This window comes from Jaculus jaculus, chromosome 7 (assembly GCF_020740685.1).
Source record: "Jaculus jaculus isolate mJacJac1 chromosome 7, mJacJac1.mat.Y.cur, whole genome shotgun sequence".
In the NCBI taxonomy this organism is placed as follows: domain Eukaryota; kingdom Metazoa; phylum Chordata; class Mammalia; order Rodentia; family Dipodidae; genus Jaculus; species Jaculus jaculus.
Window position 1 is genome coordinate 140,587,913 of NC_059108.1, and position 13,200 is coordinate 140,601,112.

The following is a 13,200-nucleotide window of genomic DNA, read 5'->3' on the forward strand; positions in this document are numbered from 1 at the left end:
GAACTCATGGCACTCCTCCTACCTCTGCCTCCCGAGTGCTAGGGTTAAAGGCGTGTACCACCATGCCCGGCAAGTCCAAACATTCTTTAATTCATTGAAATCCTGGGTAGAGCAAATGCTGAGGATTCTAGAGTGAGGAATAGAAGTAGAGAACAGGAGCTAAGGGACAAGGTGGAGGGAGAGTGGGAAAATGATGGTCAGAAGGTACAAGGTTTCTCCTGGATGATTGGGCCTTTTCACAGCCCCTTGAGTTGACATGCTCTCTTCCTCTGAGAGGCCACAGATGGTGTCTCCAGCAAGTAAGGATGCCACAGAAGACCGGCGGAAAGCGGCCGGTGCCTCAGAGGCTCAGGCTCTGGTGGAACAGGACCCGCTGCCTACAGACCAGGCCCAGGTCCTCAACCAGGTAGGGAGCATATTCTGTCTGTGTCTTGCAAAAGAAGCCTGTATCACCAGAACCCAGATGCATAATGGATGGGCTGGAATTAGAAACTGCTGAAACAGTGGCTCCCAGAATTCCCTCTTGGCTCCCCTTGAGGCATGTCTCATTTTTAATGATTTAGAGAGTGATGATCTGTATTTTCCACAGGGCCATTCCTATGTTAGCACTGAGCAGTCATCTATTCAATAAATGTTTTCAAGATCTTGATGTGAGCAGCCCTAGGTCATTGACTATATTTTAGCCTCACTTTTCTTCTTCCCTTCTTCCCTCTCTTACTCTCTCCCTCCTTATCTCTTTCTTTTATTTATTTACTTATTAGAGAGAGGGAGAGAGAATGGGCACACCAGGGTCTCCCCTTTCTCTCTCTTTCTTTCTTTCTGTCTTCTTCCTTTCTTCCTTTGTTGTTTAAAAATTTTTTTTTAAATTTTATTTATTTGAGAGAGACAGGGAAAGAGAGACACACACACACACAGAGAGAGAGTGGGGGGGGGAGAGGGAGAGAATGGGTTCACTAGGGCCTCTAGCTACTGCAAACAAGCTCTGGACATAATGTGCCACCTTGTGCATTTGGCTGACGTGGGTCCTGGGGAATTGGACCAAGGTTCTTTGGCTTTGTAGGCAAATGCCTTAACTACTAAGTCATTTCTCCAGCACCCCCCCCCCTTTTTTTGAGGTAAGGTCTCATTTTAGCTCAGGCTGACCTGGAACTTACTCTGTAGCTCCAGGCTGGCCTCAAACTTATCCTCCTGAATGGTGGGTTTAGCCTCATTGTTTAAATTTTTTTTTTTTTAAGATAGGGTCTCACTCTAGCTCAGGCTGACCTGGAATTCACTTTGTAGTCTCAGGGTAGCCTTGAACTCTTGGAGATCCTCCTACCTCTGCCTCCCAAGCACTGGGGTTAAAGGTGTGTGCCACCACACCTGGCTTTTTTTTCTTTTTTTTTTATTTATAAATTTATTTATTTGAGAGTGACAGACACAGAGAGAAAGACAGATAGAGGGAGAGAGAGAGAATGGGCGCGCCAGGGCTTCCAGCCTCTGCAAACGAACTCCAGATGCGTGCGCCCCCTTGTGCATACGGCTAACGTGGGACCTGGGGAACCAAGCCTCGACCCGGGGTCCTTAGGCTTCACAGGCAAGCGCTTAACCGCTAAGCCATCTCTCCAGCCCTGTATGATTCTTTTATGGGTTATGCCTATTAATATTTACTGCAAACTTGATTGACTCCTGAGAACAGCCCTGAGATAAATACCACTGTGTTCCAATTAAACTTATGTGAAAATTGAGGTTAAAAGTCATCAATGGTTTTAATAAGGCTATGTACCTGCAAACCAAGTCTGTTGTTTAACCTTTTGGAAAAGGAAGGGTTCCTTTAACCATGCTAACCAAGGACTGTTTCACTTTACTGAGCAGTACAGATGAGAACTTGAGCGCTCGTTCTCCTGAAACAGATCTTGTGAGAACACAGCCCGGAGGATTACTAACTCGATTTGTTTCTCATAAGTACAATTCCAGCCTCTTAACTGGATTGCTGACGCACTGGTGTGCTCTTCCCTGTGGGCAGCAGGGATGTATTTCTTGTTTAGTTGCCTACCAGCTGGAGAAGGAACAGGAAATAGAGGCATAATAACATAAAACAAGGAACACAGTATAAGTGCTTTGAAGGAAAACCCACTGTTGAGAGATCGTAGGATCCTGGATGGGCCAGTAAGGGTTTTCTTTTATACAGGCCAGATTTCCGGCAACAAATGTCCTGTTCACGTGGAAATCCTGCTCAAGATGAAACTGATTATTAAAAGAACATTGCTAGTGGTAAAGGTGAAAAACACCTGTAGCCTGAGGTGTGAAAGAGAGAGGCAAAGAGAGAGAGGGAAAAGGATAGCGAGGGATGGAAGGAGCCAGAGAGGAAGAGGGCGCATGTGTGAGCTTTAAAATCAGATAACCTGTGTCATGTTTTTGGCATATTTGATGACTGGCAGGGATGTAGAAGAAAAGGAATGTACGGCAGAAAGCTGCTCTGAGCTCCACCATGGGAAGAGCTCCCAGGAACTACAGGGGCGGGCTGAGGCAAGACCAAGCCATCACCCTGGAACACTGGTGATGCAACAGTCGGTCATAAGCCGTGAGGATATTCAGAGTTTACAGTTTACAGAGGGTTTGGATCAAAAAAAAAAAAAATACAACTACAACTTTTCTAAAGTTGCAAGATATAGGGAAGGACAAAAAGAAGCCTTAGGAAACATTTTGGTGACATTAAAAATAGAATTTCTTAGCAGCTTATACTTGGACGAAAAAGAAGGAATGTGCAATAGCATATTAAACTTTGAGTTGAGGTAACAGGACAGGGTGGGGCAACCTTCATTTGGAAAGAGACTGATTAGAATCTGGCAATGAGAACTCTTTAACCAGAGTTCCTTTGTGCAGATGGCCAAGTACCAAGTGCCACAAAGGTCTGGAGACATCGTTATGATCCAGTCGGAACATACAGGAGCCATAGATGTTCTCTCAGCTGACTTGGAATCTGCAGATCTTCTGGGGGACCACAGGAAAGGTGAGACCTTTGGAAATGTAGAAGGAAATTATATGGGAATTTGGAGTGTCTTTGAGAGCAGCAGCCATTCTTGGTCTTGGTTGAGCTTTAACTCAGGAGTTAGGGTATTCAGAATCACACAAAACTTCCATTGAGCTGGGGGTGGTGGTGCACATCTTTAATCCCAGCCCTGGAGAGGACAAGACAGGAAAATTGCTGTGAATTTGAGGCCAGCCTGAGACTACATAATGAATTCCAGGTCATCCTGGGCTAGAGTGAGACCTCACCTTGAAAAACCAAAAAGAAAAAAAAAAAACCACTTACTTTAGGAAAGAAAGTACATCAGAAAGTTGCTGAGTTGGGAGGGGTCCTGAGCATGTACATAATCCTCATGGTGAGTCAGATTGGTGCTTCTTACAGGAACGATGCTTTTGTGAATTAGGGAATGAGCTGGTCAGTCCAGTTTCCAGGCCAGGTGTCTCAGGCACCTTGTAGTCTTAGTCACATCCTTATGCCTGGCTTCCAGGGAAGGGGAAGTCCTTTAGAACGAAGAGATAAGGAAAAACCAGATCCCCCCTTGCAGGCTCAAGAACCTCTCCTGCTTTGCTTTTAGGCAAAAAAAAAAAAACTGTTCATTTTCGAGGCTCTTTCATCTTCAACTTCCTAATCAACTTCTAGCTGAGCAGTTTTTGTGGTTGTTTGTATCCAGTAGATTCTTAATGGAAGGCAGACAGATGAAGGAGTTGTGAAAGTAAGTGAGAGAAGTCATTAGAAAGAATGTCTTCTTGTCAACTTTCGTAAGTACAGTTTCTCAGTTCTAACTCTGTCCTTTCAGTCTCTCCACCACTCATGGCTCCTCCATGCGTCTGGACTTTTGCCAAAGTGAAAGAATTCAAAAGCAAGCTTGGCAAAGAGAAGAACAGCCGTCTGGTAGTGAAGCGAGGAGAAGTGGTGACCATCCGGGTGCCTACTCATCCTGAGGGAAAGCGTGTCTGCTGGGAGTTTGCAACTGATGACTATGACATTGGCTTTGGGGTTTATTTTGACTGGACTCCTGTAACCAGCACTGACATCACTGTGCAGGTCAGTGATTCCAGTGAGGACGAGGATGAGGAAGAAGAAGAGGAAGAGGAGCTGGAAGGTAAATTTAATTTTAACATAATTTGCAGTTTTCTTTTATGGCTCAACTGATTGCTAGTGACTGCTTCCTAGATTGTAGTCATCGTCTTCTTCCTTAGAATGCAAGTCTAGTTGAGGAGTGCAGGCTAAAGTCGGACCCTCAAAGATGCCCTTGTGGAAAGCCTTCTCGTTCTCTTGTGCCCACCAGACTGCTTCCTTTACTCTTTTTTTGTTTGCTTTTTTTTTTTTTTTTTTTTGGTTTTTCGAGGTAGGGTCTCACTCTGGCTCAGGCTGACCTGGAATTCACTATGTAGTCTCAGGGTGGCCTCGAACTCTCGGAGATCCTCCTACCTCTGCCTCCTGAGTGCTGGGATTAAAGGCATGCACCACTACGCCTGGCCTGCTTCCTTTACTTTTTGTTTTGTTTTGTTTTTTGGTTTTTCGAGGTAGGGTCTCACTCTGGTCCAGGCTGACCTGGAATTAACTCTGTAGTCTCAGGGTGGCCTTGAACTCATGGCGATCCTCCTACCTCTGCCTCCCGAGTGCTAGGATTAAAGGCATGCGCCACCACGCCCGGCCTGCTTCCTTTACTTTTAATCAGTACCTAGTTGTTTTCTCAACTTCCCCATGAGGGTGAGGGAGTGGGGCCTAAGAGATCTAGATCCAAGACTTTTGGGGGTATTTATGCTGGGCTTGAAAGCAAACTGAGTAATTGTAATTTGCTGAATGTACCCTTTCTTTCTCTCCTCCAAAGTGTCATAACTGGCAGCCTATTGACTGCCTTTATTCCAACCCAGAGTAGAGGTTTCTGTGCTCTGTTTCTGTTATTTGTAGTATCTACTCCGGATGTGACTGTGACGTTTAGGGGATAATCTAAGAGTAGGTTTCTAAGCTTTAGGCTTATTCCTTGATTTCCATATAAGGGAAAATATACAGCTCCTTTTGATCATATGTGCCTTTGAAGTCATTCACTTGCTTCTTCAAGCCTACAAGGAACTCTGCAGGTGTTTAAGGAAGAGGGGAATCTTAAATGCCTCACTTGCAGCTTTAGGAAACCAGGTAGACGTTTTAAGGTCACTGTGTGCAGGATACTCATCTGTATTTCCTACTTGTAGCTAATCCTTTTACTTCCTCCAAGGATCTCTAAATATTCCCTGGCCCCTGGAAGTCCAGGTTATCAGGCTGCATCACTGTTTCTTAGTGAAGGCTTGCTGGTGTTTGGGATGGGACACCACTTTGTTGCAGAGTTATTATCCTGGTCTCTGGGGTACTGAGTGCCACTTTCACTCAGCAGTCACTTTGATGACAAAAAAAAGATCTGTAGACTTTTCCAAATGTCCATAGGAGGGCCAGTGTGCCCCAGTGAGAACAGTCTCCTCACCTTCAGGTAGGCTGTGAACTCATATCCATACACTCTGTCCTTTTACTCCTGCAGAACCTGTCCCTGTGGGAGACGTGGAGAGAGGCTCCAGGAGCTCCCTGCGGGGTCGCTATGGAGAAGTCATGCCTGTGTATCGGCGAGACAGCCACCGAGATGTGCAGGCTGGCAGCCACGACTACCCTGGGGAGGGCATCTACCTGCTCAAGTTCGACAACTCGTACTCCCTGCTACGCAACAAGACTCTCTACTTCCACATCTACTACACTAGCTGAAGAACTCTGGCTCAGGGGTGGGTGGATTTGCTGGCTGAACAGGCTGCCAGCTGGTGCCTCGTGTTCAAGTAGGCAAGGGCCTAACGTTCTGTGTGAGGCCCCTGAACCTCATGCTGCGCCTGGCATGCCTGACTGTTGACCCTGTGCAGCTTTTCCCCCTTCTTGGCTTCTGCAGGTGATGGTGTAGCCCCTGTTCTGTGGTCCCCGACTCACGCTCTTATTGTTTAAGATTCCAGCAGAAACCCTTCCTGAAGGCACCTGCCAGGCAAAAGCCTAAAAGGAAGGAGAAGGCTCTCCTTTTTTAAAAGTGGGGTTGTCTTGGTGCAGGTTTATCGCTCAGATTGCTGCTGGTTCCTTTAACGAGCCTGCAATGCCAGTGTCCTCAGAGGCGCCGACCCTCTTTAGTGCTTGACGTGCCGGAAGCGGGAAAAGCACATTGTCTGGGAAAGAGCCCAATATTTTGGATGGAGAATGCTCTGTCCAGCCTCTCACCACTGCCATATTCCTGCCTGTTGGGGTATTCTTGGTCTCTAGCACAGGCTAGGAGCCCTCACTGCCTTGGAGGGACATCATTATTCTGGATGGTTAGGCTCCTCTTTTCTCTTTCCTAAATCTGTGTTTTTGCCATATAGCAAGAACTTACACGCACTCGCAAGTGATCATCAATCTAACCTAAGAGGCTCTGAGGAGAAAACTACCCCCATCACTTCTTGTTTCCAGAGCTAGTTTCCCTTACCAGGGCTGCTAGTAGTTGATGACAGGTGGAAGTTAGGTACTGAATTAATCTCACAACACACCCCTTTGAAAATTAAGTGTTAACTCCCCACCCACAGCTGACATTAAAGTAGGAGTATTATTTGGAAATTTTGCTTTGGAACCAAATGCAGTGAAACCCAATCAGGTTTCCAAAATTTCTGGATTTATACCTTTTTTCTTTTCTTTTTGTGCATAGGGGGCTTAAAGCTTTTGGTGTTCAAAATCCCTTTTAGGAAAAGTAGTAACGGACCATCACTGCTGCTGACTGTACATACGTGTTCTTTACCAACCAAAGCTTGCATTTCCCTGGGGACAGCCTTTCTCCCTCCCTCTGTTCACCTGGGGCCCTGGAGTGCCGCAGAGTGCGGATGTGTTGCAGCAGTGGCCACCAGGGCACCAGGTGCTAAAGCCTCAGGCGCAGAGGGAGAACCAGATAAACAGGGACCTCAGAGTCATCTGCACCTCCTTGTCTTGTCCTGTGTTCTCTGTTACACCTTTTGCATTTTGACTAATTCAATTTATTTATTACTTTAAGTTTCTTAAGCACATTTCATTTTGCCATTGAAACAGTTTCCATCTGTGTCTCACAAGGCTTCCCATCTGCTCTTAGCCACTGAAGCCCCTCTAATGTGGAGTTAAAGATGATGATTTTAGGGCTTTGGGTTTACCTCAGAGGTAGTACTCTTACCTAGCAAGTGCAAGGCTCTGGGTTTGATCCTTAGCACTGAAAAGAAAAGAGATGATTTTAGGAGGTTTTGGGAAGTGATTGTATTCATTCCCACATGTCGGCCCTGTGATGCTTTGGCCCATGTTTAGGTATAGCCCAGCGCCCCCAGTGAGGAGTTCTAAGTTGTGAGAGCTCTGTTCATTTACTGGGGATTAAGTACAGAGTAATCAGCCAGCCAATCAGGGACCAGGCAAGCACCAGGAGTCTAGGATTTCACAGTCCTTTGCCTCCTCTGACAGCTTCCCCTCCATGATGTTTCCTTTGACACCTCTTGATTGTGTGCTGCCTCACACTGGCCCCACAGGAGTAGTCACTCAGAGAGCAGGGCCTCTACCAGAAGGTCTGTGGTAGCAGCAATGTCAGGGAACAGAGGGCATACATACATCCCATGTGTCTCTTCCCCTGCAAGCACAGCCCAGGTAGGGCAGGGTGTGTAGGGTGCATAGACTACCATAACCTCCCAGTCTCTCATTGGCACCATACCGCCATTGCTTTATCATTGCAAGGATGTTTTGTAGAGAATGATACTGGCAAACATTTATTTACCTTGTAGGAAATTATATTAGTAACTATTTGGTCAGTGTAACACATACTTGCTGTGTACCATCCTGCCAGATAGCTGAGTGACCACTCCTTTATCTTTGAACTTGAATCAGTCAGCCTTAGTTGACTAAGTATAATATTTGTCAAATAATTTTCTACTGAGCTATTTTCCAGTCAACAAAAGTCTTGCTTACTTTTTTCTATTTATTATCGCCTTCTGACTTCCTGTCAAATTGGAACTATCAGGCCACACATAGCAAACTCCCAGGGATAACACAATTACTTAGCTTTTACTTTTTCTTAATAAATAAAATGAGATCCTCTATGCTTAGTTTCTTTGGAGACCAAGTTCCATTGTACCAAGGAAGCTGGAGGGACTGGTTCTCATCACCTGTATATGCCTGTGATTGGTCAGTTTTGAAGTTCTAGCTTTCTTACATTTCATTCTTTACTGTTTTTTTTTTCCCCTCAGCAGTGTTTGTTCTGTTAGCATAAAATAATTAAAAGAAGATATGTTCACTGTCTGATGCACCCACTCTGCTCATATTAAATTTCTGAAATAATGGAACTTTAAGGGCAAAGTATTAGTTACCAAAGCACAGGTAATTACTGAGAACGCATAGCCCAGCAGATTCTAGAGGTGGTCACTTCCTCACTCCTCTACATCTAAGTTTGTAGAATCAAGCAGTGAAATGAAAATCATCTGTTTTCTTTCTCACCCTATTCTCTAGAGCACAAATAAAATCAACAATTGAAAGAAATAATAGGGCAGAGATTGAAATTCTCCACATAGAGTAGCTGAGTTATAATTCTTCACTTGGTTTCATTTTGCTATTTTGGTGAGAGAGAGGGCCTTTCAAGAGGAAGAAAGGAGTTGGGGAGATGGCTTAGTCAGTGAAGTGCTTGCCACACTGAGTTTGGATCACCAGCATCCATGTAAAGGCTGGGCATAGCAGTGTGCATCTGTAATTCCAGCACTGAGGAGGCTGAGATGGGAGGATCCCTGGGCTTGCTGAATAGCTGATCCATCCAAATTGGTGAGCACTCAGTTCAACGAGAGACCCTGTCTCAAAAAAATAAGGTGGGCAGGGGCTAGCGAGATGGCTCAGTGGGTAAAGCCTGACCTTGGAGTTCAGGTCCCCCGCACCCATGTAAAGCTCCGTAGGCTAGTTCCAGCATGCCTATGGCAAGATGTGAGGCAGAGACAAGAGAATCTCCCAGAAGCTCACTGGCCAGGGAGCATGGCACATGCATCAGCAAACAACAAAAGACCCTGTTTCAAACAAGGTGGAAGGTGAGAACCAACACCTAAAGCTGTGTTCTCACCTTTGCACACACTGTATGGCATATACACACCCAAACACACACCATGCACGCACACACAGAAAGTAAGTTAGAGAAAAATGGTAGAGAGCAGTTGAGGAAGACATCTGATGTTGACCACCAGCTTATGTATACCTTCTCCCTCACCACACATACCATACAGAAAAGTTAAAAAGACATTTTTAAAGTGCTAATTTTTCCAACATCTTACATAAAAACTTTCAGCAAATAGAAAAATGTCTATACTTATCTATGAGTTCCATATATATATATATTTTTAAAAAAATTACAAATGGACAATTTTAAAGTGAAGATTAATCTTCAGTTCCTTTTACAAGTATCCAGTTAGAAAATGTTCCTTTGTACAGTCAAAATCAGCTCCTAGGTCAGAGAGCCCCTGGCTCTTGCAACATGGGCTGCCTAGGAGTTGGTTTTCACAGAAATGGGTCTTCGCCGCCATCTTTCCAAACACTTGCTGTCTTCACCCTTCCCGTTTTCTTCAGTGCCAGTGAGGTCGATTGTGAGGTGCTCTGGAAAGACTCACTGTTCTTTGTTGCTTTGTGACATATCCTCAGGATCTCAAGTTCAAACTCAATGCTCAGATAATATGTAGCCTTTTCACAGAAACAGGTAGCAGTTTGAAATTTGTCTATTTTTAGTTATTTTTCTTATGAATGGATTCTGCACTTTAAAATATTTTACCTATTTGGGAAAACAAAATGGACTTTTAAAAATTGTATATTGTCCCATTATAGTATGGATATGGAAGAGTTCATCTGTAAGCTCTCTGATTTATATTAGTGGGATTAGGTATTATTGTGGAATTTGTAATATGTAAATTTGCTTTTGATGGATATTACTCAGTGCTTTTTTGAATCAGGTAAAATTTAAACCCTAAAGTCTGTGTTTGTATATTTATCCTTAAAGATTACTTCTCTACAAAATGTTGCCTTTAAGCTCAAAGTCTGTGGCTATAAGGTGTACAGTTGAGTGACCCTAACATTTACTTAAAAGACTTGTTAAGCGAAGGAGGGAGGGTCACATGTGAAGCAGCCTCGTTCTGCTTGAGAACTCCTTTTAGGCTGGTAGTAAGGAGTGAGAACAGGACAGAACCCAGGAGAGCCGAGGCCAACTAGAGGACATGCTTCAGAGTTCTTTTCCTACCCTGATTTCCTTTAGTGCTTCAGTCTGTGCTTTGCCACTGGGACTGTTCTTCAAGCTAAAAGCCTTACCAATTCTCCTTGTGCTTGGTGGAGAATTCCCAAGCACATTTTGCTGTCTTTTGCAGCAGATCATCCTGAAATATTTTTGAGTAGGTCTCCTTGGCTAGATGCAATCATGACCTGAGAATGAATTTCATCTCTCTGTTCTTTGGAACTTAAGAATCTAATTCCCATAAAAAGCAAGATGAGGAAAAAGCCAAGAGAAGTCTGTTCCTAAGTGGTGTGGAAGCCACAGCTGCTTTTGATTAAGATGAAGAAAGGGACAATTCAGATTTATTTTGACCAAATCACAGAAAGCCTGTAAGTTTGTTTGGGTAACAAGTGGACCTCCACGGGGCTGATGGCATCAGTATCTTCAGTTTGTATGTGATGGGCATGCACAGCGCAGAGCAAGCCGCACGGCTTTTTCCTCAGAGTTTCCCCTGAGGCCAAATTATCCACATTAACCTCTCAGACTAGTTTTTTCCCCACATGGCCAATCCACTGGAACAGGGAAGAATGTCCTCCCTACAGTCTTGGTGATTGAAAAGAACTAGACTTTCATCTGAAGGAAGATAATTCCGTATCATTGCTGCTATGGGGGGAGTACTTTATCAAGGGACATGTGCTGCCTAGAGAGGAAGTCACTGTGTCCATTGTGTGTTTGTACTCAGGGACCCATTATGCTTTTTGGAAAGTAGGAAATGAGTATCATAAAACAGTCAAAAGCCATGTATCTGATTTCCAGTGACCCGAGTTAGACCTTGCTATTCCTGGTGGCTTCTTTGGGGGAGTGGGAGGAGACGAGCAGGAACTGCTTGGCTTCAAGTGTCTGGTGATGGTCACTGACAGCCCCTCGCTTTGTATCACTTATCTAGACCCCGTGGACATTCTCAAACAGCATTCCACTAATCTAAGGGATGAGGTATGGACAGTTTGTGATCCAAAGGTTAGAGAAACATTCTAAGTATTGTGTGGCCAGGTCTTGGTATCATTGCTGCCTCAGAGGGATTTCACTGTATGCTTGAACCACAAAGCCTACCCTGACCCTCTCCTGTTCGAGTCCGTTTTAAAGCTAAGAAAACAATTATTGGCCCTAAACCTGATATTGCTAGGATAGCATGGCTCATGTACACATAGTCATTCCTCACAACCTGAGTCCAAAGGTAAGACATTGGCTTTGAAATTGTAGTCCTGGTACATAGTTTGAAGTCCTGGTTTGTATTGGACGCACCTTTCTTCCAGGCTTCAGGCATGTGGATAAAAGTCGGCATCATGGCTCTTCTTATTTCTAAGGTGTGATAAAACCACCCTAAAGGTCTAGAGATACAGGTGGCTTTATAAAATTTTCAGTTTTCAGCCATTTTAAGCAAATAGTTTTTTGTTTATTTGGAGGCAAAATAATATAACATGAAATGACTTAGGGACAGAGTATATAAATATGTTTTTTTTTCCAAATTTTTTTTATTAACAACTTCCATGACAAAGTATATTTTCTAAAGTTCTGATGGAGGATCATCAACAATTGCAAAGTTTAGGGTTGATATATTATAGCATATAGTAGTACTGAAGGGTCCTTAATTTATTGTCAGTGTAAGGAGCCTTCTTCCTAAACTCCTCATAACTCAGGGTTGAAATGCCTAGTCTGTACTGTTCATTCTCGGGTTCAGGCCAGGAATCATCTGGAAAACATTATCTTAATTCCTTCTCTCATGTCCTCAGTAGTTCATTTTCCTAAGAAGTCTCGTGTCAAAAACACAACTTGCATTCCTTTCTGAGATTCTCCTCCCATAAGCCAATTAGTTTTCCTTTAGTTAGTATGAGTTAGTTCCATAATCATGTTAAAGGACAATTATGTCTGGAGAAAGCAGTCCTGTGATGCACGATTCTGGTGCGCCCATTTCCCCGTAATAATAATGGAAGTGTTTTGAAACTCCCAGAAGAAATGTTTGATGCTTTGTAATAAAAGTAAAACAATAAAAGCATTCACAAATTATAATCAAAGGGATGAATCCTAGGAGAGTAGATTTTGGGTACGGATGATGGGAATACAGGGAAGGGCTTGAAGACTTCCTAAAGCTACCTTATGTCATTCAGCCTATGTATCTGAAGGGCTGCTTTGGGGTCATGCTGTCAGATCTCTTAGTTGGTTAAAAAGTGATCATATTTTCTTCGTAAATATTTAACCAGCTGACATCCATGAAGATGTTCTTGCCTTTCTGTCGTATATTTCACACCGATACTGACATTTCAAAAGGGGCCAGAAAGGAAACCATCACATTCTTGTCTTTTTTTTTTTTTTTTTTAAGAATACAAAACATTCCTAACTAGTCATTTAGTGTAGTCTTACATTACACGTCACCTGTCATGAGGAATGCCGTCAACACCTGCTGTGATTTCCACATTAAGAACTCTGTACCAAGTTGTTCCACCTTACACCTTGCTGAGGCATTTTGCCTTGATAATGCCAGATTTCCTCACTCTGAGGCGTTGAGTGTGTTGCTGCGATGCACTGATATTCCTGAGCTACGGGTCTTTAACTCAGTCCTTGTGTTTTATATCATGTGAGTTTCAGGAAGCTTTTGTGCATTCCTTGTCTTCTCTTTCAAGTTTTGAAATCTGTCATAAATAAACTTTTTCACTGTGCACCTGGAACATCTGAGTTATTTCTCAATAATCCTGACTTCCAGCTTCATTATCTTTTTTTTGGGGGGGGGTCCCTGGAGAGATGGCTTGGCAGTTAAGGCACTTTCTGACAAAGCCAAAGGACCCAGGCTCAATTCCCCAGCAGCCATGTAAGCCAGATGCACAAGGTGACCCATTCTCTCTATCTGCCTCTCTCTCAAATAAATAAAATATTTTAAAGATTTTACTTGATTTGAGAGAGAGAAAATGGGGGTGCCAGG

General features: G+C 43.7%; 1 protein-coding gene across 2 annotated transcripts in view; it reads left to right on the forward strand.

The window, feature by feature from the left end:
* The window catches only part of Tmed8 (transmembrane p24 trafficking protein family member 8), a 34,788-nt gene extending 21,839 nt beyond the window's left edge, over positions 1 to 12,949 (forward strand). The window contains exons 3-6 of one of the 2 annotated variants that reach the window (XM_004649382.2): positions 277 to 406; positions 2,866 to 2,992; positions 3,807 to 4,112; positions 5,526 to 12,949. In XM_004649382.2, coding sequence (XP_004649439.1) covers positions 277 to 406; positions 2,866 to 2,992; positions 3,807 to 4,112; positions 5,526 to 5,743 — 781 coding nt within the window. In that variant the 3' untranslated portion in view covers positions 5,744 to 12,949. Of the gene's footprint in view, positions 1 to 274; positions 407 to 2,865; positions 2,993 to 3,806; positions 4,113 to 5,525 lie in introns of both variants that reach the window. The other variant, XM_045154196.1, reaches the window with a different exon arrangement.
* Positions 12,950 to 13,200: the final 251 nt, after the last annotated feature.